The following is a 26454-nucleotide window of genomic DNA, read 5'->3' as shown; positions in this document are numbered from 1 at the left end:
GGTGGCCTGGGTTCTATAAGAAATGAGGCTGAGTCAGCCATGGAGAACAAGCCAGTAGGCGGCCTCCTCCTGACCTCTGCATCAGCTCCTGCTCCAGGTTCTCACCCCGTCTGAGTTCCTGTCCTGACTTCCTTCAGTGATGGAAGTGTAAGCCAAGTATTCCCTTTCCTCCCGGCTTGCTGTTGTCATGGAGTTCCATCACAGCAGTAGAAACCCAACCATGACAATATCTGTATCCAGCAGACATAACCCACGTGGGTTAACAGCCAAAGCAAGGATACAGAGAACTCTTCAACCCAGTAAGGTCAAGAAACAAGGCCGGAGCGAGAGAGATGGCTCAGGAGTCAAGAGCACTCACTGTCTGGTTCTCCAGAGGACCGAGGTTTAGTTCCCAGCACCCACAAGGCAGCTCACAACTCTGACTCCAGTTCCAGGGGAGCGGTCATCCTTGAACAGACATGAACTCGGGCAAAACATCAGTGCACATAAATAAATCTTGAACAGAAAGATGAAAGCTGGAGAAGCCAAAGGAGGAAACAGCTCACCTCTGAGGAAAATGTGAATTCAAATGACAGTGACTTCTGTTCACAGGAAACGTCTGACAAAACTCTACATCCACTGCAGTCAGCTGAGTGGACCTTTCTGTCAGAGTGGAGCCCGACCCATCACATTACTTCTGAGAACGCATCTTTGCACCTAGGTGGGTGCAAAGGACCCAACATAACCACCCCAAAATTGTTTCCAGAAGAAACTCTTCCCATGAAGCCCTGAGGCTGTGATTTCAATGCTCTTCACAGCAGTGGGAAACTACTGGACAGAACCCACATCCCACAGAAGTAACAGGCGTAAGTTCCAGTTCATTCACAAAACGGAAGGCCATGCAGCCTTATACGGCCATGCACTGGGGCCACACACGTGAGCAATGGCAACCCTCGGGGACAGACTGGGGGAGGGGAAGCGAGCTGGAGAATAGCCCAGCCTGTTATCCATGCCTATACTAGAACCCAGGCAAGTTGGAGCCATGAGAAACACAGGGTACGCAAACACCAACTTGGGGCAGTGCGGTTCTTGAGGGAAGGGGGTATAGTGTCCCCACCCCACCCCAGGGCTTTATGCTCTTTATTAAACACCTGCTTGAGCCTAGAGAACCTTTGAGGCCGATGGTCCTTGGGGCATTTGCTACATTATTCCTGATGCCTTCTTATATATTTGGAATGTCTGTAATGTAATTTTTATTTTTAAAAAAATCAGACGTTAGGGCTGGACATGGTGGCACACGCCTTTCGTCTCAGCAGAAGCAGGTGTAGCTCTGAGTTGAGGCCAGCCTGGTCCACATACGGAGCCCCCAAACAGTCAAGAGGTCAGGAGTAGAGAGAACCTATCTCAAAAACCAAACCAAACAGAACTCAGACCATGGACCCAGAAGAGATTTAAATACTAACCAACTGTGCGTGAGGAACATAATTTGTTGACTGAAGATCGTCTTGTGTAAGTTACAGGAGTGGTGTAAGAAGGAGAGGATGGTTAGGCCAGCGTTGGGTGGCGACAGAGCTAGTGAGGAGCCCCACGCAGATCCTGGGCTCTGCTTTGGAGGCTCACACTAAGAGAGCTGAGGTTAGACCACAGCCATCTATCATTCACCATCCTTGCTGGGCTAGTCTCTCAGGCAGGTGGAAACACAAGCCAACCACTAGGAAGAAGGCAGGATGTCTGTCTGTCTGATGGCTTTGGGTCTGTGTGGCTAGCCTGAGGAAGGAGACAGGTGTGGTAGGAGCCATGGCCCACACTGCAAAGGGAGAGCCAGCAGAGCAGAGTGGCAAATGTCAGGTGGGATATGAGTGATCCAGGACGGAGCACAGAGGACGAGGTGGAGACCTGGGATGGTACGGCAGACACAGAAATGAGACGGGGCACGAGCCACAAACCGATGGACACAGAGCCCTGGGATCTGTCAGGGAGGCGGGGATGAGCTCAGGCGGAGACCGATGAGAGAGGCTAGAGATGGTGGAGAGGGACAGCCTAGGGAACAACCGGGGAAGGGACAGCAGCACAGGGAAGGCCCTGGTCATGTCTGCTTGCCCAGGGGACAGCAGAAAGATTGTAAGTCCAGGCGAGGGTAAAGGAGGAAGAGACTAGGAGCTGCCCTTCCAGAGGGCTTGGGTTTGATTCCAGCACCCATGGTAGTTCATAACCATCTGTAACTGTAGCCCCAGGGACTCCAGCACCCATGGTGGTTCATAACCATCTGTAACTGTAGCCCCAGGGACTCCAGAACCCATGGTGCTTTATAACCATCTGTAACTGTAGCCCCAGGGACTCCAGCACCCATGGTGGTTCATAACCATCTGTAACTGTAGCCCCAGGGACTCCAGCACCCATGGTGGGAACTGTAGCCAGGGACTCCACCCATGGTGCTTTATAACCATCTGTAACTGTAGCCCCAGGGACTCCAGCACCCCATGTGGTTTATAACCATCTGTAACTGTAGCCCCAGGGACTCCAGTGCCCTCTTCTGACCGCTGTGGGCACCAGGCACACACGGGGCACAAAGCATACATGTAGGCAGAACACCCATAACATATTAAGATTTATTTATTTGTATATATGTGAGTACACTGTAGCTGTCTTCAGACACACCAGAAGAGGGCATCAGATGTTATTACAGATGGTTGTGAGCCACCATGTGGTTGCTGGGAATTGAACTCAGGACCTCTGGAAGAGCAGGCAGTGCTCTTAACCACTGAGCCATCCCTCCAGCCCCTCCAGTGCTCTCTTTTGATCTACAAGGGCACCAGGCACACACATGGTACACATAAATCCATGCAGACAAACATTCAGTATACAGCAAATAAATACAAAAAAGTTTTTTAAAGTAATAATGAATTTATATTCTTTAAAAACAGAAGAGACTGGCAGAGGGACTTACCAGTGAGACTCCAGGCAGGAGAAGACACACCTGGGGGAATGGCCTGGGACTGAAGAGGGGGAGAGGCCAGGCCCTGTGCCAGTTCTCCACTCATGTATCCCTCTTCCTGGGAATGCATGTTCCACCCAGGCAGGAGCTATCCCAACTCACTCATTAATTGATTCCCAAAACCCTACCCGGGGCCTGCACAAGGTGGCCCTGAATACATCATTGCTAATTAAGCATGCGCCAGTCCCTTCCAGAGCTTTGGAAAGCCCACTTTGAGCCCAGGAGGGTGGCTGCTGAGAAGGAACTTAAGGTTGGTCTGTAGAGTCTATGATCAACAGCCACACGTGCCGCTCACTGATCCTGAAAACCCTTAGACATCGAGGTGCCCGCTACCGGACGAGAAGGCAGCTCTGTCATCAATCAAGTCAAACCAAGCTACTCTAGGGAGGTCTAGCCATTGGACACAGTTCTCAATACAACCAAAAAAGCTGTCAAAACCAAGTGCCTAAGACGAACGGGAGGCCACACCCCTGACAGAGGCCTATATCTAGTGACGCTAGGGTCAGTTTGCATACCCCTCCGCAGACTTGGAAAGGAGTCTGGTGTTTGTGCTGGCACAGCTATGCCCCTACTCCCCTGTGTGTGCTCCTCTCTGCCCTGCTTTCTGCTGGGACCATCAGGAGTGGCCCTGAGCTTCTTACGGGTTTGAATAAAGAGGCCCTGAAGAGACCCAACACGAGAAGGCAGCAAGAGGTAAGCGAGGGGAGTTAAGAGAAGCTGAACTCATGAGTCACCCCCAATGACAGCAAGCAAGAATGCCAAGGAGATGAACTGACGGCCGACTGAGTCACTCCTCTTATTTACTCGATTACTTGCCTCTCAAGCCACATCGCCGGCTGTAATTGCATTTCAATTCATGTTTAACACACACATAACTTAGCTAGATGCTGGCATCCAATATCCCACACTGAAAGGCAGAACGGAAAAGAGCCAACTGATTCAGTGAGCATTCCTGGAGGGTCTGGGGGAGCCAGCGTGTGCCCAGGCTGTGCTGGTGCTGGGACGGAGTGATGTGGATGACAGCTCCTCCACCTTCAGGGGCCTGCTGCACGGACACGGGATGGAAATGCAGGGAGAGCATTGGTGGGCAAGCGCGAGGCCACAGAGACGCCCATGACAGCACACTGTGGGGCAGCTACGTTGAGTCCAAGGGGCAGAGTGAAGACATTCACAGGCTAGGGAACTCCTAAGTACTCCAACCTAAACATCTACCCAGTGCTGGGTGCTGGAGTTATTCTAGAAAGGTGAGCAATACCGTTTGCTCTTGAAGCTAAAATCATACAGCCAGAGCCCGTTCTGGATGGGATAGGGCAAGGTGTGGCTGACTGGGGGCTGCACAAGGGGGACACTTGCCAGTTGGTGGCTCAGGAGGGATGGAGGAGGTGAGGGCAGATCCGTGAGGCACTGGGAAGATAGTCCTTATCAAGGAAGAACAGAGCAGAGTGGCTGCTAACTGCTGTCAGCAGGCCAGCCCCTCTAAGCCTGCCTCCTGGCCTGTCCTTCCCAGGTCTCAAAGTTTCATAGACATTGCAGACGTGCCGTCCTAAATGATGACTCAGGGAAGCAAGGTGGGAGTGGGGAACAGAAGGGAGAGATGGTGAAGTTCATGTGTATACAAGAACATCAACTGAAAAACAAAACAAGAAAACACCCAGTTCTCTCCTCAGCAAACTATGCACACTACAACTAATGGCGAGTTGAATACACAGCAGGAACCCGGTATTCAGGAGTGATGTCATTACCAACATCAAACCTCCTGGGGCGGGGGGCAGTAGTGGCCCTCACTTTATTCCCAGCACTCGGAGGCAGAGGCAGGTGAGGTGGAATTGTATTAGCCGGGGTGAAGGTATCTGTGGAGGGCAAAACTGATAGAATGTTTATGTGTGTATATAAATACATATGAAAAATACATGGGTTGGGATTTACTAGAATGGCTTACAGACTGTGGACCAGCTAGTCCAACAGTGGCTGTCCACCAGTGGAAAGTCCAGGAGTCCAGTAGCACTCAGTCCATGAGGCTAGGTGTCTCAGCTGGTCTTCAGTAGACACCAGAATCCCAAAGAAGCAGGCTCTACTGACAGTGATGGAATGAATAAGCTGGCAAAGAGCAAAAGCTTCCTTCTCCCACGGCCTTTATATGGGCTCCCAGCAGAAGGTGTGGCTCAGATTAAAGGTGTGTCTTCCCACTTCAAACGATATGATCAGGAAAAAATCTCACAGGTGTAGCCAACTGCTCGGAATTTTACCTAATTCCAGATGTAGTCAAGTTGACGACCAAGAATTGTCAGCACAGGGATGTTATCTGGAAACAACTAGGACTTGTTCTTTTGCAGAAATAATTCTCTAACAGCATTGCTGGTTTCTTTCTTGGAATCAGGGGTGGTACCAGAGTTCTTCATAAATGGCTGTGGAGGCTGGGTGTGGCGATGCACGTCTGCAATCCCGTACTTGAGATGGAGAAGCAGGAGGACCAGAAGCTCAAGGCCAACTTGGTTGCCTCAGCTACATGAGAACTTGCCGCAAAAACAAAAAACAAAACAAAACACAACAAAACACAACAACACCCCCCCCCCAAAAAAAACAAAAACAAAAACCCAGAGGGACAGAAGGAAAGGGAGGCCGGAAGACGTGGTTCAGTAGTTAGGAGAGTGGTTCAGTAGTTAGGAGAGTGCTGACTGTTCTTGCACGGGACCTGAGTTCAATTCCCAGCTCCTACATAGCAATACACAACCATCTGTAACTCCAGTTCCAGGGGCTCCGACGCCCTCTTCTGGCCTCTGGAAGCACTTCATGTATGTGGTGCACATTTATACATGTGGAGAAAGCCTTTAAACACATTTTAAAAATCTAACAACAAGAATAGCAGGAGAGATTCTCAAACACACTAAGGTTTTCCGTTCTTGGCACACTGCTGCACCTGGAAACTATCCACGTCATTCTCACACCGTTTAAAATCTTCTGCATTTCCAGGTTTCCTCTTGGTCTATATTTTGTTTAGTTTCTTTTTACTATCAGATTTTCTGGGTCACTGTGCTTTTTTACAAAGACTTGATTCTTAATTAACAATAGTCTCCTTTAAAATTCTAATTTTGTCCTTTTCCTTCTATGTTGCCCCAGCTACTGAAGCCATGAGGCAACATGCAGTGGTCACATCCGCAGGCTGCCAGAGCTCCTAGGAAAAGAACACTGAGAAAGAGCTGCATGCCCGACAGTCAGACATTGCAAACTCAGCCACGACTATAAACTCGCAGATGCCAGATAATTAACTGACAGGCAGAATAACCGTTAGGAAATTCGTCAAAATGCTTATATCCAGTGCGTCAGGGGTGGGGTGGGGTGGGGTGGGGTAAAAACAAACAAACAGGCCTCAGAAGACAGAGGAGTTGACGTAAGAATGACCGCCGACTTCCATAAGGAACAAGGCAAGCTGAAAGGTAGGTAACAGGCCACATTCCAACATGGCGAAAGAAAACGCTGGTAAAAATTCTATGCCAAAGGGGAACAAAGACTAATTGAGAGGAAACAATAAATTATCCAGGCACAGGAAGTCCCCTCCACGGCATGCTCTTCAGGTTCAAGGGAAGCCACGTCACATGAATACCGGGAACACAGAGCAGTGAGTACAAGACATGGCAGTATAAGGCTGGCTAAGGAATTCACTTTTTATAAGATCATAAAAATTTAAGTAAGAGCTGATAAGCATGCTTTGTGTGGTTTATGGCATGCACGGAGGGAAAATGTTCAGCAGTCACGGCACAAAAGCCAGGACGGAAGGAAGCACCGAGCTGTCTGTGAGAGACAGACCACTATGCCAAAGGGGTAACAGAGTAACTACTGAGAAATGGTGGACAAGCGCAGGCCGGAGAGCTGGCTCAGCCGTTCTCTTACAGAGGAGAAGTTCAGTTCTAGCACCTACACTGTGGCTCACCCTCATCTCTGACTCCGGTTTATGGGCATCAGATGCTCAATCCTGGCCTCCATGGGTACCAGGGACATACATCCATGTAGGCAAGCACTCATACATATAAAATAAAAATAAATCTTTCTAAAAATCCATCTAGTAAGATAAGGAAAATAAGATGGGCTAAAAGTAATTTAAAAGATTCGGGGAGCACTGGGAATGCTCAATGGTACAAAATTTGCCAGGAATAAGCTGAATTCTGGGCTTTATTCCCAGCACTAAAAGGAAAAACGAGAAGAGGAAAACACTGGGGGAAGGGGGGAGTAAGCTGTCTTGGTTTCTTCTCACCATGACCACAAGTGAGCTTTGAACGAGTTCATTTAGGCCTTACAGTTACAGGGTAAGAGACTGTCGTGGCGGGAGGCTTGGCCACAGAGCCCACATCTTCAGACAAAAGCACCAGGCAGGGGCACAGAACTGATGACTGCGTGAGGCTATATAGTCTCATGGTCTGCCTCAGCGATGCACTTCCTCCAGGGAGGCTGTGTGCCCTAACCCTCCCCAGACGTCACCACCGGCTGGGAATCAAGTGTTCAAGTGTCTGAGCCTATTGGAGACACTTCTCATTCAAACCAGCACAGAAACGGGCAGGGAGGGGGGCTGGGGAACAGATAACAGAGCCATAGGTAGAGTTGCACCCAAACACCTCAGTAACTGCTTTAAAGGTAAGCGGTCTAAGGAACGGTCAGAGTAGATAGTAGGCTATTTATACAAACCCCAGTCTAAATTAAAGACACAGACGGGATCAAAGGAACAGCATGGAAAAGGATGTTTCACGCCAATACTACTCACAAGAAAACTACGGCTGTATCCTACTATACCCCAAAGTGTCTTCAGAGCAAAAAATATTGGCAAGGTCACTTAAAATGATAAGGGGTCAACCAAGAAGAATGGTTATAGAGTTCTAATATTTATGCACTTAACGACAGAACCACAAAATGCAGAAAGCAGGAACTAAGAAGTAGACAGACCAATAATCCATGATTATGGTCTAAGATTCCAGTACCCATCTCCTGATAACTGCAGAAGCAGACAGAAAATCAGCTGGCGTAGCAGTCGTGGATAATACAGTCAGCCCGCCAGGCCTTCCTGATGCCTGTGGAGAACTCAATTATGATCACAACAGAATATGAAGTCAGATGCACCAGAGTGTTTCCAAGACAAACCACAGGGTAGGCTGTGAGATGACCAGGGAGGAGGATGGGAATACAGATCAGTCCCTTTCCAGTAATACCACTGTGGGAAGTGGAGGTGTCATCTCTACTCTCAAAGGTTCCCAAGGAAGGGTACTGGTCCTTCCATCTGCAGGAAGGAGGCTTGGTGTCATGATGAAGAGAAAGCCTCCCCCGAAGACCCGCCTCCATCAGGCTGGCCTCTATGCGTGTCTGAGGAGCTTTTTCTCAATTGTCCATTGATGCAGGAGGGCCCAGCCTTCCTACTGCTCACCCATGGGCAGTGTCATCTCTGGAAGGTGGTTCTGGGCTGTGTAAGAAAGGTAGCTGAGCAAGTCAGGGGAAGCAAGTCAGTGAGCAGCATCCCCCCGTGTCTGGATTAGCTCCTGTCTCAGTCCTTACCTTGGCTTCCCTGAAGATGGACTGTCATCAGTCCTCTCTATGTGGTTGGTCACAGTGCTTCTTACAGCAACAGAAGCCTCAGAAGTTGGTTAACATGTGACCTGTGCTACAGCGTTCATGTGACTCAGATGAGGCGTGTGTGACCTAGGTCTCACGACAGGAGGTGCAGTGGCACTGGCTGGGGAGCAGACAGTGTTTGTAATGGGTGACCACAGACGAACTGCCCTGGATGGCAGCAGAGTGTACATCTGTCTTCCCCAGCCTGCCACACCTTACCTGGGTCTAACTGCCTTGACTGTCTTGATTACCCAGAAGGCCTGGGTTTTTGCACACAGCCCATAGGACAGGACAAATGCAGCTTGCAGCCTGTGTACAGCCTGTGATTTGCAGATGGTTTTCATATTCCTTAGGGGTTTAAAACATAATCATATGCCACAGACATCATACACAGCTCATGAATGTTAAAAATATTATCAGGTCTACAAGAGAAGACATCCAATACTGATTCCTATGTTCTCTGGGCACATGGAGGGCAGCAAGTGGTCAACAATGCACGCCTTTAGAGAATCCCCAAATGAGGAAGCAAGACAGCACACATTAAAATAAAACACTGATCAAGAGACAAATAAAGAAGGTATTAGACAGCTTTATGAACGAATTAAAGTTCTCTATGCCATGGTCATGTCTAAGGGACGCAGCCAACACCCAGTTCAGAAGGAAATTCTTAGCACTAATGCTTGTATGTATGTGGGGGGGGGGGTGCCAAATCAGTGGACAGAGCTCCTCCTTAGAACCAGGCTGCTAAGTCTAAAGAAGATGAGAAGAAAATAAAAGAGAAAAGAGAAAAAAGAAAACCAATAAAATTTTGAGAAAACAAAATTGGAAAAACTCTAGAGAGTCTTAGGAGAAAAAAAAAGAGACAATATCAATTGTCATTATTGAGAATTAAAAAAAAAAAAGTAACCAACAGATCTTACAAAACTAAAAACGAAATAAGGAACATTATGATGAACTTTATGCCTGGACACCAGAAAACCTAACTGGTTGGAAAATGTCTTGTTGGATATAAATTACAGATCCTCATCAAGAATGGCTAACACATGGGCTATGGAGACAGCTCAGCAATTTACAGCACTGGCTGCTCTTGAAAAGAACCCAGGTTTGGTTCTCAGAACTCATACTAGGTGGCTCACAATTACCTGTAACTCCAGTTCATGTGTGTGTGTGTGTGTGTGTGTGTGTGTGTGTGTGTGTGTGTGTGTGTGTGTGTGTATATGTGTGTGTCTGTGTCTGTATGTGGCGGGGGGTGTTACAATGTCCTGCAGCCACCAGTATGTACACAGGTAACATACAGGTTACAAACTATTTAATCTATCTACCCATCTATCCATGTATCCATGTATCCACCCATCCATCCATCTCGTATTTTTGGACTACAGGGACTGAACCCAGGCCCTTGAACATGCTAGACAAGAGTTCTACCAATAGCTACATCCTTAGCCTGTGACAAACTTTTTAGACATATTGACCCAGAGAGTTTTCAAGGGTAAATTCTACAAACGTGTAAAGACTGAAACACCAAGTTTACAGTAAACACTTTAGAAAACAGCAAAGTGACACCCTTCACAATCCCGGAGCCAAGGACATTACAAGAGCAGAGAGCCTCAGTAATCCATCCTACCCATGAACATTTCTGCTTTCCTCTCCTCCTCTCCTCCTCTCCTCCCACAGTCTCATGCATGCTATGCAAGTGCTCAGCCGCTGACTACAGCCCCACTCAGCACCTCTTAACACAACTCTAGCAAATGAAGTCAGGCAGCACGCTAAAAGGACGATCTCTTATGTCCATGTGGAATTCGCACCTGGAGTTTATGCTTGTTTTAATATTCAAACATCAGCGTGCTTCATCACACCAAGCATGAAAGAAAAACCACTCCACATGGAGCAGCAGGAACATATAAGGCATCTGACAAAATTAAACTTCCATGTAACACTAAAGCTTTCTGGAAGGGGACTCCCTGCTACACAGTATCTTCAGATAAACCTACAGCCAACACCTTATTTAAATGGTCAAACACTGAAGGCTTTCCCCTAAGGTTGGAACCAAGGCATGGAAATCTGAATTCATAACTGTTACTCAGTAGTGCACTAGCCAATGCAATAAGGCAGGAAAAAGAAGTTGTAAAGGGCATGAGATAAGATGAAATAAAACTTTGTCTTCATAGACATTGTTGCTACCTACATTTAAGGGGTGGTTTGTAAAGCTTTAAGAACTAATTTAATAGCGACAAGAGCCACCTGTACTCCTATAAATGAGAGTAAGTAGAAGAGAATAAAAGAATAGGAAATATGAGAAAACTGAGGTAAACTTGACAAAATATCTGCACTGAAAAAGGTGAAAAGGGGGGGTTGAAATTTTAAAATATTTAAAACCATACTCATAGACATATTGACCCAGGATCGTCAACATATCCAATATCTGCAAACTGACCCACATTTTAATACATCCACGCACAGAGTCCTAGCAGAGTATTTTTAGACACTGATGTAAGGATTCTTAAACTTCTATTACAAAAGACCTAGGACAATCAAAGAAACTCTGAAGAGAACAGAGTTGAGGACTACCCCATTTCAACAAAGCCAAGGTCACCAAAGGCCTTAGAACACAGAGTTCGGCAATACAATTGGTGTCTGCCAAGCAATTGACTTTAGACAATAGGATCGTGTTAACTCACTGAAGAAAGGGTAATCTTCAAAGATTACAACAAACAAAACAATAGGCTAAAAAGTGACCCTTGACCCACACATCAAGGTATACATAAAAATTAACTCCAATAAGTCACTGCCTTAACTGTAAATGCTAAGGCCATTCCACTGCTGGACATTAACAAAGGAAACAAATGCCACCTCATGTGAGCTGAGATAGAAAGCAGGACAACCCTTAGATAGGCCAGAACTACTGACATCCTCCACAATGAAAGGGCATCACCAAATAACTAACTACGCCATACTTGGCAGTGGGGGATTGAGGCAGGGGAAGGGGGTGGGGGGAAGGCAGCTGAGAGCTGAAGTGAACCAGCGCCTCCCAGACTGATGGGGATGGGGATGAGGGACAGGCAACTGAGAGGCGGGAGGAAGCCTTTGGAGATGATGGCTGTACAGAGACTGATGCTCAGATTCATCAAACAGTACACTTTAAATACATCAGTTGTGAGAATTTCTTCCTTGTAAGACCCCACAACAAACCAAAGTACAATCTCACCAAAGGTCGCCATGGGGAGCCTCTGAGTTCATTGGAGCCTCTGAGTTCATTTACAGATCATGGGCAAAGGGTTATTTCCCAATACATGGGGATCCCAAAGCTGTCACAATGGAAGGTCTTCATCTACCTTCCATTAGAATTCATTATGCCCAGAAAGAAGGCCCGCCATTTTGCAACTCAGAATCCTACTTTCAGGAAAAGAGAGAAAAATCAAGGCAATCTCAGAAAGAAGAACACAAAGTTAAGAAAAACAAGTAAAGATGGATCTCCTCTTCCTGGATCTCTTCAGTCACATGTGACATGGTGATGATGGAATGCTGTGTGGCATTAAGTGTAGGTGCAGGAAACTCAAGATGTTCTGTGTTAGTAATGAAGGCTGGTGAAGGAGAGAGATGCTCTGCACTTCACCTGAAAACTGGTAAAACGACATTGGCAGACTTATAGTACAATACCTGATACAAAGAACAACCACTCAAAATACTTCAAAAAGCCACAATAGGACCCCAACAAATGTCTAATTAACCCAAAAGAAAACAGAAACAAAAACAGAGACTAAATGGAAAACAAAATGAATGAATAAAACAAATAAAAACAAATAAAATGGTTTAGTTAAGCCCTGTGATATCAAAATCTGTACTAAGTATAAATGGCCTAAATACGCCCATTAAAGGACTAGAGATTGGCAGAATGAGTTTCAAAAAGTGACATAAGCATATCTTTCCTTAAGAACCATGTCTCAGGGGTTGGGGATTTAGCTCAGTGGTAGAGCACTTGCCTAGCAAGCGCAAGGCCCTGAGTTCAGTCCCCAGCTCCGGAAAAAAAGAAAAGGAAAAAAAAAAAAAAAAAAAGAACCATGTCTCAAAGCCAGTTGTGAAGACACATGTCTTTAATTCCAGAACTCAGAGGCGGGATGTGAGGCCAGCAGAGCAACACACAATGCTTGTGCTGTCTAGTTTTATGTTAACTTGACAAAAACCAGAACCATTTAGAAAGAAGGAAGTTCAACTGAGAAAATGCCTCCACCAAGCTGGCCTATAGACAAGCCTGTGTTCCTATTCTGCACTGATGATTGCTGTAGGAAGGCACAGCTCAGTGGGGGCAGTAAGGTTCCAGAGCTTCGGGTCCTGGGTGCAGACTGAGCAAGCCATAGGGAGTAAGCTAGTGAGCAGCATTCCTCCATGGCTTCTGCAACAGCTCCTGCCTCCAGTGCCTGCCCTGGCTCTCTTCAATTATGATTGGGAAGTGGAAATGCAGGCAAACAAACCCTTTCCTCCTCAAGTTGCATAGGATCATGGTGTTTTTATTGCAGCAATAGAAACTCTAAGACTATAGACAGGGTGGCTAAAAGTGTGGGCGAAAAAAGAGTTCTTGATTGAAAGGAATATCTATATTCATGTAAAATAATGAAACTAACAGTCAAAAGTGACATACTCTTCAGATCATCCACTCAGAAGACATGGTGATCCTAAGCAACATTCAATGGTCTGGGAAATACGTCTGTGAAGCAAAACTGACAGAGCTGAAAAGAAACCAGTAGATAAATTCACAATTATGATTAGAATTTTGAATACAGTTCTCTCGAAAACTGACAAAACAGTTGGAACCTGGACACAGAGGACACGAACACTGTTGACACAGGGAGTCTACATGACCTTCATGGAGGACCTCTCCATCGACAGCAGAGTGGAGCATGGAAGGCTCCTTGTGGCCCGAGGCACAGACCACACACTTTAGAGGACCATGACACCTCCGTGGGTCTACAATAACCGGAATCTGTTCTCCACAAACACAACTGAATCAAACTAGAAATCAGTAATGAATCCTCTCCGTATTTGGGAACCACATTTTAAGGATCTATAATATCAAACACATCATCTAAATAAAAATTTCAATGTACTAAAAAATATAAATAAAACATGAAAATCTGTGAAGTAAGGAGACCAATACAGAAAGGGAGATGTGGACACAAAACATCCTAGAAATGAAGAAAAGTCATGTGCGGAGGCTCACGTCCATAATTCTACCATTTAGGGGGATAGGACAGGAGGATCACTGCAAGTTCCAAACAAGCCTGAGCTACAGAGTGAGAGTCTGTCTTTAAAAAAAATTAATAAATAAATAAACCGGCAAGGGGATGGAGAGAGGGCTCAGTGGTTAAGTGCACTGGCTGCTCTTCCAGAGGACCTGAGTTCAGTTCCCAGCAGCCACAGTGGCTCACAACCATCTGCAATGGGATCTGATGCCCTCTTCTGGTCTCCAGGCATTCATGCAGATGGAGCCCTCATATACATAAAATATATAAATAAATCTTTTTAAAAAATCTGACAGACCATGAGTCTCTCAGCCCTCATCAAAGAAACTCCATTTGCAGTAGACAACAATTGACACAGAGACCCACAACTGGCCCAGCTGCAGAGTACGAGACTTAAATACTCCATCCTAAGTGGGACACGTGCCTCACATGCCCTCCTCCCAAGGCTCAGGGACTACTGCAGAAGGTAGGTGGAGAATTACAAGGGCACAGTAGGGGCAGCTGCACATGTGAACTCAAGCAGTTGTGATAGCATGTGTAAGACCTGTGCAAGCTTGAGCTAGCCCAAACCCACGAGTGGAGCAGGAAACTGGGAACATCATTCTTCCTCTGGCTAAGGAGCTACTGGCAACTGACGGCTGCTGGGAGAGAAAGGGTCTGTTTTTTGTAAGAGTGGTGCAGCCTCTGGGTAGCTGACCACACTCCAGTGGAAGGCCACACACCTACAAGCTGTGGGCAGCACAAATCAGAGTTGATGGGTTTACTTAAAAAAAAAAAAAAAAGGGGAAGGAAACTGTTGGGGATTGGTTCTAGTGCCTTGAATTAATCTGTCCCCAAAGTCAGGAATCTGCATGTCCAAAAGCTAAAGGTCCTTGTTCCCAATTGGTTTTTGATCCATCAATAAAGAGCCAATGGCCAATGGCTGGGCAGGTAGACTGAGTTGGGACCTTGAGATTTGGGTAAGTTAGGAGCTGGGGAGAGGAAGGAGCCAGAGAATCACCAGTGACTTGGAGAGAAGGATAAGAGCTGCAGAAGAAAGCCAACCAGCCATGTAAGAATTCGGAGATGGCCACCGGCCACTTCCCCAGTTGGGCCTGGAGTAGGTTTAGGAGTCTCAGAAGTACCAAAGGAGAGCATTTGCTAGCAGGGAAAGGTTTAGGAGTGTCCAAACTTTGAGCATATCATAAATTAAGTGATGTGTGTGTGTGTGTGTGTGTGTGTGTGTGTGTGTGTGTGTGTGTGTGTGTGTGTGCCTTTCATTTGAAAATCCAAAGAGACCCTGGGCAGGTGCCTGGGAGCACAACCCTCCAGGAGCCAAAGCGTTGTAGCTAAGCTCAAAGCTATAGAAAGAGTTAATCTTGGAAGGTTGGGGGAGGGAGTGAATAGGATTTAAAAAAATGAAAATTTCAAAGAACTAAAAAAATACAATAAATAAAAAGGATAAAGCCTCAAATCAGTCTATTAAGCTTCCATCTCAGGATCCAGAAAATTAGCAAAATAAACCCAAAGCAAATAAATAGAAGAAAATAACAGAAGTCAATGAAATTGAAAGAAAAAACAATATGTAACTATCAATGAAACAGTTGCTTTGGGGAAATTATCAATGAAGCTGATTAACTTCTAGGAAGGCTAAGAAAAGAGAAGATAAAAATTATCAATATAAAACAAGTTACTACAACCTTTGTAGACATCAAAAGAATGAGGGACTGTTAACAAATAATCTATGTATATTTGATAACTTAGATGAAACAAAGCAATTCTTTAAAAACACAAGCTGCCACACTTCACTTAAAACATGTGAACAGCCCTTTGATTATTAAGAAAATTGAATTTGAAATTTTCAGACTTTCAAAGAAGTTAAATCCCCAGACTCAGGAGGCTTCCTGAAAGTTTTTTATCTTGTATTTAATGAATAATTAACACCAATTATACAGTCTTTTCTAGAAAGTAGAACTGGTTTGGGGGGATACTTTCCAATTCATTTCATAAATCTAGAATTATCAGACAAAAATAGTGTAAAATCAAGAAATGAGCTAATGATAATCCTCATGAACATAGCATAGAAATTGTTTTTTCCTCTCCCCCAGAGCTGGGGACCGAACCCAGGGCCTTGCACTTGCTAGACAAGCGCTCTACACTGAGCTAAATCCCCAACCCAGCATAGAAATTCTTAACAAAATTAGCAAAGAGAATTCGCCAATAACAAGCATAAATCACCACCAAATGAGATTTATTTTAGGGAATGCAAGGTTGTTCAATATTCAATCTACCACATTAACGGGATTAAAAAAAAAACCACATGGTCACATCAATTGACACAGAAAGGGCATCTAAAATTCATCCATTAGTCATGATATTCTCAGAAAAAATGTGAACAGAAACGTCTTCAACTTTGGTGCAGATATCTAGAGTTGAATCCATAGTCAAATACTTTTTTAAAAAAAGATTTATTTATTTTTATATAGGTAAGTACACTACTGCTGTCTTCAGAATACCAGAAGAGGGCACTGGATCCCATTACAGAGGGTTGTGAGCCACTATGTGGTTGCTGGGAGTTGAACTCGGGACCTCTGGAAGAGCAGTCAGTGATCTTAACTGCTGAGCCATCTCACCAGCCCCCCATAGTCAAATACTTGATAGTGAATATTTTCCCTGTGATCAACTGCTCAATGAGGTTGCCAAGCTCACAGCCCTGCTTCTGCAGCAAGCAAGAGCGAGAAAGGAAGGGCTAGTTAGAGACCTGCAGACAGTAATGATGTTCCTGTATAATACCAGTTAACATGTCAAAATTAGAGGCACAACTCAATCTATAATCATTCAAAATCAAGATCAGAGTACTTTGGGGCCAGTAAGATGGCTCAGTTGGTAAAGACACTTGTTGCCAAACCCGGCAACCTCAGTTCACCTCAGGGACCACAGGGAGGAGAGGACACTGCCTGACTTCCACACATGCATATGGTTTGCTCCCTCACACACCATAAATAAAAATGTAATTTCAAAAAGTATTCACACTTATCTACCAAAACATGCATATACTTGTATGTTTAAAATATATAAAATGTTGTGAAACAAATCAAAGAACCAAATCCTGTTGAGAAATAGCAAGCTCAATGTGAGAGATAGAGATTCATTGCTACAATGAGCAGTGAACAGCAATGCCCTTCAAAATTCCAAGGGGAGCTTTTGTTGATATAGACAAGAGTATTCTAAACGTCATAGGACAGACAACTCTAACAAGCTTGAAAGCACAATAATAAATAAAAATAAATAAGAATACCAATAATAAATAGATGTATGTATATGTATGTATGCATGTATTATGTATGCATGCATGTATTATGTGTGTATGCATGCACATATGTATGCATGCATGTATGCATGTATATATTATATATTTGAGATAGCTCTATTGACTTCAGAACTTGTTACAGCTTCAGTAACAGCGCTATATGGTACTAGCAAAGGGACCCATGTCCATCAACTCTGTCACAGGCTCAAAAGCAAAGACCACCTTTTCAACAAAAGCTGCAGGTGTTGGGTCTTTCAAAGGGGAAAGGGGGGAGGACCTCAACTCAAGTTCACCTCTTATACAAAACTTAACTTTAAAAATGAACATTATGCTTAAATAATACATGAGATATAAAATGTGTAGAAAACTAAAACTTCTCCGGAAAAGTCCTCATACTTTGCAGATGTTCTTACATGTGATACCTAAAAAAATTTATAAGTGAAAAAAATAGAGACCTGCTCAAACTTTAAAGCATTCACCCTGTGAACGACTGCATTAGAGGGGAAGCCATGCCCACTGAAGCAAACATCTACACACATGCACACAGAGGGGTCCTAACCAGGCTAAGCCAAGAACACTGGAAAGTCAGTAGGAAAAACTCAAGTGATCCAATTAAGAGAAGACCCAAAGAGACCTGCACAGACTCCCACAGATGAGGGATCGGCCTGTGAAGAGCTTGGCACACACGGCACAGGTCACCAGGGACACAATGACACCTGGAAATACTGCACACCTGTTGGAGTGGCTGCAACAGAAAAACTCATATAAGGTTGTACGCCACAGCCACACATAAGTGAATAATTTAGTTCTCTCCTAAAAGCTAAACACACAACTACTGCACACTGAGCCAATGCTTTCATGCCACAGGAATAACAGCTGACACTGCATAAGAGCCTGCGCATGACAAATCAGGCAGACAGCGACATCCTCCAGCCGGTGAATGAACAAGCAGGGTTACTTATCAATAGCAGGAGCCAAGGCTTAGCACAGGAGGCTGCTCTCGGTAAGAATCACCACAGAAGAGGTTGAGGTTTGAAGAAATGAAAGCCGATCTCTGAAGATGGCATACTGCAATCTGTTCACCCAGTGCTGTTCCTTGTCAGGCTTCTGTTATGACAAACACCATGCCCAAAAGCAGCATGGGAAGCATAGAGTTTATGGTGGCTTACAAATTATAGTCCATCACTGAGAGAAGTCAGACAAGAGCAGAACATGGAGTGGAAATCCCAGAGGTGCTGCTTACAGGCGTACGCCCTGTGGCTTGCTCAGTCTGCCTTCTTATTAAACCTTGGACCGCAAGCCTGGGCATGGCGCTGCCCACAGTGGGCTGTGCCCTCCCAGGACAATTATCATCAATAAAGAAAATACCCCTCAGACTTTCCCACAGGCCAGTCTGATAGAGACGTTTCCTCAAGTGAGGTTCCCTCTCCCCAGACCACAGGAGTTTGTGTCAGGTTGACAAAAACTGACCAGCATACTTCAGAGATGACAAAATTACAGTGGGGAGACAAGAGGAGTGGTTCCTGGGGCTCTGGAGGAGGCAGTGGAGATGAGTGTGGTCATAAAGGGGCCAGCAGTAGGAATAGTACTATGGTAGGAATAGTGTAGCTATGATACTTTGGTGTCTAGGAGCTTTGCAAGCAAAGCCAAAGACAGCTGCCTCTCCCTGGATCAGCTAGCCTTAGTGACAGGAAGTGACTTCCCTTCCAGCGTACTTCTGACAAACCGACTGACACACGCTCTTCCATATTCCCATCTATCTTGTCCCTGTAAGCTTTCTGTTGCTGTAACAAAACACTGACCAAAGGCAACTTGGGGAGGAGAGGGTTTTCCCCACCTTACACTTCTAGGACTCATCCATCATCCAGGGAAGCCAAGGCAGGAGCGGGAAAGGAACCTGGAGGCAGGGTTTGGAGCAAAGACCAAGGAAGATTTCAGCTTCCTGGCTTGCTCTCTGTGGCTAGCTCAGAGTTTCTAATACAACTCAAGTCCACCTGCCCAGGGGTGGCCTCTCCCACATCAATTATTAACCAAGAAAATGCCCATAGGATTCTCGATGCGGGATGCAGATGGGCTGATAGATGTGGTGCAGCAGTTACGAGCACTGGAGACTGCTCATCTACAGGACTCTGGATGCAACTCCCAGCACCCACGTGGTATTCACAACCATGTGTAACTCCAGTTCCAGGGCGTCTGACACCACTCTCTGGCTTCCTAGTGTTCAGATTGGCATGCAGGCAAAATACCCATATACATAAAGTAAACAAGCATTTGAAGGAGGGAGGGAGAGGGAGAGGAGAGGGGAGAGGGAGAGGGAGAGGGAGAGGGAGAGGGAGAGGGAGAGGGAGAGGGAGGGAGAGGGAGAGGGAGAGAGAGAGAGAGAGCTCCAAAGGCTGGGAAAAAGGCTCAGTGGTTAAGAGCGCTTAATGATCTTGCAATGATCTTACAGAGGACCCAGGTTCACTTCACAGCGCCCACGCATGGCTTGCATCACCTGTAACTCAGGATGTCCTCTGGCCTCAGGGGACACCTGCACTCACTTGGTGTATGTAAATTCCTTCAGCCTCATCTATATACATATAATATACATATAAACAAAAACATAAAGCAATCCTTAGGAAAAAGGAAACGACCCACAGACATGCCCATAGGCCAATCAGGTGAGGCAACTCCCCAATCAAGGTTCCCTCCTCCTAGGTGACTCTGGCATCGTATGCCAAAGAGATTAAACAAAACAAAACAAAACAAAAAAAAGCCCAGCACATTCTCAGGCATCAGGCTCCTGCCACTCAAGACACCAGACACCCGTGGCACAGAACCACAGTCATTTCCACTAGAGGGGCTGAAGTCTGCTTACCCTACCCCTGCCTTGTCCGGCACACAGAAGCTGCATGGACAGCTTATGCCCACTCTGCCTCTGCTCTCTAGGCTCTTGTCCGCCCTGACACTTCCCATCTAGCCCTGCCCAGCAGCAGGACATACTGTTCCTCTTGGGAACCATGAGCTGACAACCATCTTTTCAAGAGCAATCTCCTGACCCACTGGTGCACTGGCCAGAGATCATTTGATTAAACGGAGAGGCCCGGTTCAGAAGCCATCCACGTTGGTGTTTTCAGACACTACCACAGGGGTCACATCTCACACTGCACTTCTGTTACTTTGTCACTTGATCTTAGATAAGGAGTGAGCACGCCTGCATTGTTCCTTAAAGTGCATACAAGCCCATAACCACTCAAAACAAATCCTGCATTTAAAAATAAAGCAATTAACTTCTCTGCCAATCCAAATAACTGAGGCTTTATCTTTCACGAGTTTGCAAGAGTGGGCCAGACGCTTCTGTGAGCAGAAGGAAGTATCAAGATGTTGTCCTGTCCATTGTCTAACTGAGCCTCCATCACGGGCTGCACTGCTGGGGGCAGGAGGCCAAGGAGAAGACAGCTCCTCCCAGCAAGCACAGGAAGCCACTGTTTCTGACAGAACTTCCTGAAGCCGGCTTGCTGGCCTCCCTGCACTCACTACAAGTGCCAAACGTCTTCCTCTCAAGGCAGGTCTGACTCCGGACAGTTCACAGAAACATTCCAGATTCAAGACGCAGGAAGCCAGGGCCCAAGGCTGGTCATAAAACCACTTTCCATGTTTTCAGTAAATCTTGGTTTAATGTATTTTCTATCAAAACAAAAAAGAGTGCCTTTATCAAAACAAGCTCTGCTCTGAAAAGAAGGGCCTGTGAGGAGGGTTTTATGGGGTATAGGAATCTCCATGCTTCCCTAATTTGCTCAGAAGCAGTCCCTTGCCAGCAGAGCCACCCTGAGGGGGCCAGGGGCCATCAGGGGCTGCCAGGGACCACAGGAGCCCACAGGAACCCACAGGGTCAAGCTACTCCTTACCTCTCACCTACTGCAGGGTGGGACACGGAGGACAGCACCTCAGATCCATCTGAGGTCTTCTGTTGTCTAGCTATGAGGGACCAGGGCCTACTACCACAACGTGACCTTTCTAGAGACCCAAGGAACAGCTCCATCACAACGGAGTAATGAGTGTGGCTTGCATGTTCCATTTGATACCTACCACAGGCTCTGGGAAAGAGCTCGCTTCCTCCCTCCCAAGGGTTTTAATTCCTCAAGCACACTAGGAATTCACAAGCTTTCTTGACCCTACTTCAGCATGAGCAGGTGGTTTTGTGAGTTTTTTATTTATTTTTTGTTTTTTTTTTCTTTGCTGCACGACAACTTTGGTGCACGACAACTGGGTCCTCACCTGCAGGTTTCTGGTTTTAAGCCTGTGTGTCCTTTTGAGCCCTAAACCCAACCCACTGCCCAGAGAAGAGCTGATTTGTCTCCACGTACCCATACCCACAGCACCCTGTATCTGATGCTTCAAGCATTGGCAGCTCCAATGATCCTGGAAACATTTGAGATATTTCGGGTATCTATAAGTCATGCAGGACTGGCAGTTTTGAAGAAATGTTTTGTTGTCTTATTAGTTTCAACATTCTTGAAAGAAATGGACACTGGGGGGTGGGGTGGGAGGGATAGGTAGCTCACATGCTGCCCATGGAGGCCACATGGAAGTCAGAGGCCACCACCAAGGATGACTTCCCAGCACAGGGCAGAAGGAAGGAGCAAGAGCTAAACAACGGAAATTGCCCATCTGTTCTGACCAATGTGGGACACCAAACACCTCCTCTGCTCTCCCAGCCTGACTTCACCACACAGGCCCTGCCCACTTGTACTTCTCACCCTGGACTCCTCCCCATTTGTGCCTAGGCTATCCTGCCACTTGCCCATCTTTATGTCAGAGAATGGCTGCTCCAGATGCCATATCTGGTCCAGCAGCCAACTCCCCCACCTCTGTCCACACTCAGCCCCCATTGCCATCTTCCTTTCTCCACCTCTGTCCACACTCAGCCCCCACTGCCACCTCTCCTCACTCTTCTACTAAGGAGCTGGTGTTTACTACTTTGTGGGTTCTTTCACCCCTTTTCCCACTCTTTAACCCCCCTGAACATTGGGAGAAAAAAAAACAGATAGATGGGAAAGTGGGCGATCTTACCCTTAGGCTACTTTTCTGCTAATTAGGGGTGTCGAGTTCCTTGGGGCAAGTTTTTTTCTTCACTGTCAGGATGTCTAACTTCCTGTTGTTTCTTCTTTGACTATTTAACAAACCACAACCAACAACCAACAACACAAACCCACCTCGAGCGGCCCTAGCATTTATCTACCCTCTGAAAAGTCCCCAGAATTCCAAATGTCACACGAGCACAGAAACTCTCTGCAGCTGGCAAAATCACACCTCTGCTACAGCACGAGGCAAATCATAGTCAGCTACTGTGGACGGTCTGAAGCAGCCCCATATCCCACTCCAGGGATTAAAACAAAAACATACTCCGATTTCTGTGTTTATTAAAGAAACCAAAATTCTCACTACACTTCCAGCCCGGCAGCCTTGCTTCTGAGCCTTTTCTGAGCCCCATCCCTATCTCTGAGAGTGGGTACTGATGCCTGTCACTTCAAGCCCTGGGCATGTGGCTGAAAGACAGACATGGGAGGCTGCTTTCAGCAGTCTGCAGAAATGGAGACAATGTATCGAGACAGTTAGCAAATGACTCTTGGTTTAGTCCAAGATGCTTCCCCAATCCAAATCACCTTTGCCAGTTTTAACTTCAAGCAGCAGCAGTACCTAGAGAGCCTTTCTGAGGCAGCTGAGGGCCGGCAGCACATCTGGTGACTAATGGCAGGAAGCTGGTCAGAGTGCCTCACTGTGTGAGAGAGGATGGGGGTTAATCCTAGGCAGACTGTACACTGGGAGTAGTCTGGCTTCCAGCTCACAGGGCTTCCTCATCCTCTAGACAGTCTTTGGAGCCTTCCCAAAACATTTCTGCACTTGGTTCCTAGTTGCCGTCTTGCAGAGCTCCAGCTGAGAAGAAAGGGAAGAGCTGCTTCTCACCCTGCCCTCCCCACCTTTCCCCTTGAACTAGGGCCAGAGCTCTTAGGAATGAGATGTTTATCTGAGAAGAGGCTAGAGGTCAGATGAAGAGAGCACTGTCGGCTCTCTCTCAGAAAGAGCTCTTAGAGAAGCCTGGGCCATGTGCATGCTGGGTAATTACAGGCGAACTAGTGTGAGCCCCTTGCCCTGCTCACCTTCCACTAAAATGCATGGTGTGGCGTGACGGTGAAATGTGCTTATTAATTTCACTCATTTGACACTGCGCTCTCCTGCCCTGAGCTACATGTTAGAAGAAAATGATAGGGATAGATTGTGCCCCTGTCAGGCTTCCAGAGACTTTCAGAAAGCCAAGCTACCAAAGGCCATCTGCCGCCCACTAGCTGAGCAGTCCGGATGACCCCAAAGGTGCAACCAGAACACTACAGATACTGACGGACAGAGGACAGCAGGAAGCTGTGAGACCCAAGTCCGGGGCTTGAGCCTCCAGGGCCCCTGGGTGGTCCATGGCAGAGCAGGAGCTCCCAGGCAAGCCTGAGGAACAGTGTGCCACCTCAGACCCAATTCATCAAAACGCACGTCAGCTTCACAAATCAGGAGTATTTTTATTAGCTTCCCCAAGAGGTTTATGGCACAAAGCCATACCTAATGATTCTATTTTATGGAAAGTTAGACGTTCCAACTGGGCTTTGAAGGCAGGAGGCCGGCCAGACCTTTGTCAAAACGGACCCTCTCCATCTCTTCACAGCATCTCAACAGTAGGGAAGGAGAGTTTTTGTTTTCTTGATTTTTTTTTTTAATGGACTCCTCTTTCTGCAGTGAGGATCTGATACAGACTGACCAAGAGGTTCTCAATGGGGGCTGATTTCACTCAAACCCTTCCCAGGGAACGTCTAGAAACATCTTCATTTCAGCTAAGCAGAGGTCACAGGTGCTGCTGCACACAGCTTATGATGCACTCGGCGGCCCCATGACAAAGAATTATCTCATTATTGGCCCTGACTTTGAGAAGCCCGGACTTGGAGCTCCTGTCCGCACACTAAGCTAACCACTGCACAAGTTCCCTGTTGGTGACGGGCAAGAACAACATGCTTGGGACACTCACACTCGTGGGACAATGCAAGGCGACTCCCGGGATCTGTCCTAAATCCTCTTCACGAAGCATCGAAACTAGAGGTGACTTTGGAAATCAATGAATCTAATTAAAGAGGGGGGGTGGTCAACACAGATGTCAAAAGCCTGTTATAGCCAGGAAAGCATTCCCACATCCCACGACCTCAGCAGGTCCCTGACTCCCACTCCTGACCACCTCCTTGGCCACAACTTCCCTCTTCTGGTCATCCTAAGTTCTGAGAGGGAAGATGTGCAGCTTCCACAGAGGGACTGAAGTAGACAGGGCGCAGAGCAGACAAGCTGGTATCGTGTCTTACCACATCGTAGCCTGTCGGCGCTCGGTTCCGGGAGGCTACCACCCCGACTCCCGTGATGGGGTCCATTGGTGTCTCTGGCAAGGCTTCTGAAAGCTCTTTGACTTCAGGCATGGTGGCTTGGTCCTGGTTTGGGAAAGGAGATGGAGAGCGAAAAATCAAACTCGGTGTTTAACGTGAGTGAGCAAGGTTTCAGGTAGACTGGGAATCCTGGGCAGCCATCCTCAGTGAGCTTGCTACATTCCTTACCTGGCCTTATCGCACCCTGAGCTCAGACCAAGAATTCAACCAGCTGTTAGTCTGGAATGCTGAGGGCTCCTCTCGGGAGGTAATTCCCACTCAAACACGAAAGCACTTTATCGTATATGCCAGGCTGGCCTTGAACTCCTGTCTTCCTGCCTCTACTTCCCTCCTGAGTGCTCACATTAGAGGTGTGTACACCTAGTTTTAGGTAGTGCTAGGGACCGGATCCTTGGTGCAGGCTAGACAAGCACGCTACCCACTGAGCTACCTGCCCAGCCCCACGTTACTCCCAACTGCCTGATTTCTGACCAGGGACCAGTACTGGACAAGTCACCCCTGGCAAAACCGGTCTCTCACACAGTGCTCCTGTACAGAGCTAGGCTTCCAAACCACAGCTAGACATTCTGCAGACAGAGAATTAAATGAGCTCCAAAACCAGAGAAGGCATCAGGGCATAGGCACAGACTCCATACTTACAAGTTAGTGTCTGAACAAGAAATTAAACCTTGGGGAACCCCAACTTCCTCCCAACTGTAAAATGAGGTCTTGGTCCACTCCAGGGATGTTGTGAAAACAGGAGAGAGAGAGAGAGAGAGAGAGAGAGAGAGAGAGAGAGAGAGAGAGAGAGAATGAATATAAACGAGGGGCCCAGAGAGGCACATGGTAGGCACTCAGAAAACAGCAGGTGGACTGGAGGGCTTACGGTCACATGGTTTCTTAAGGGCACTCTGGCTTGAGCCAAACGGGAGGCACCATGCACTAGAGGTCTGGCCCATTTCTTTGTCTACTTTAACCCCCAGGTCAAGTGGCACTTACTCAAAGCTAAGCACTAACAGTGATCCTACTTCTCACTGGTCACTCGGATGAAAAGACGGAGCATGGAATTAATATTTTGCTGCTCGCTGTCTCTGCCCAGGACCAGCGGAGGAGGCTGACAAAGTTGGGAGAGCAGTGGGCCTGGCCGCCTGAGTGGCTGTGCAGCAGAATCCAAGTAAAAACATCCACACCTGATGTAGAGCACTTTTACTGGGCAAGCAGTGGGAAAGCGCCTGGTACCGGGAGACTACCTCGTTCTGCAGCAGTTAAACCCACTGGCTGCGAAGCTCTCCGAGCTAGCTACAGCCTCCAAAGCAAACATCCTGCACGAGGAGGCAGCGGGAGGCACAGTCTTGCTCCTCAGCCTCTTATCACAAAGCGCTGGCTACTCAGGATGTGTGTAGCCTTCCTCACAGGAACCATCAAAATGTTGCATGCAAGCCACGCATTCGGTCAGCGGAACCCACAGGGCACACTGGAAACAGACTTGGTCCTGGCGAGCGCTTGGCACCTTGCCCCTTAGCCAAGTTACAGACTTATGTTTTATTTGCTTCTACCGAAAATAAGTGTACAAACCCTGGGGCAGGAGGTGGAGACCAGGCTGCACCTCTCTATCCTTTCCTTGTTTGGATTCCATTTTCTAGTCAGCTTTTATCTAGGGCAGCTCAGTGCTTAGTGCTCTCGAACCCAGTAGGTACTGAGTAAACATTTATCAGGTAACTCCGCGAGTGTGACCCCAATACGGGTTTAGGGTTAAATATCTGCACCTGCCCAATTCAAAGCAAACCTCTAAACAAAATGCCTCTGCCCCTGAAAAATCCTGTATTTGGGGGATGGGGTGGGGGTACATAAAGATCACACGGCTGCAGTTTGCAAAACTATTGGTACCTGATGTCTGTTACCAAAGATGCTTTGCAATTAACAACTCATTAG

General features: G+C 46.8%; 1 protein-coding gene across 2 annotated transcripts in view; it reads right to left on the bottom strand.

Moving 5' to 3' along the window:
* Mvb12b (multivesicular body subunit 12B) overlaps positions 1-26454 on the bottom strand; it is a 159481-nt gene that overhangs the window by 121495 nt on the left and 11532 nt on the right. For both annotated transcript variants that reach the window (XM_032902692.1, XM_032902691.1), the window contains exon 2: positions 24466-24588. In XM_032902692.1, the coding sequence (XP_032758583.1) occupies positions 24466-24576 (111 nt within the window). In that variant the 5' untranslated portion in view covers positions 24577-24588. The remainder of the gene's footprint in view (positions 1-24465; positions 24589-26454) is intronic.

Source organism: Rattus rattus, chromosome 5, assembly GCF_011064425.1.
Source record: "Rattus rattus isolate New Zealand chromosome 5, Rrattus_CSIRO_v1, whole genome shotgun sequence".
Lineage (NCBI taxonomy): Eukaryota > Metazoa > Chordata > Mammalia > Rodentia > Muridae > Rattus > Rattus rattus.
This window is presented reverse-complemented; position numbering and strand designations above follow the sequence as displayed.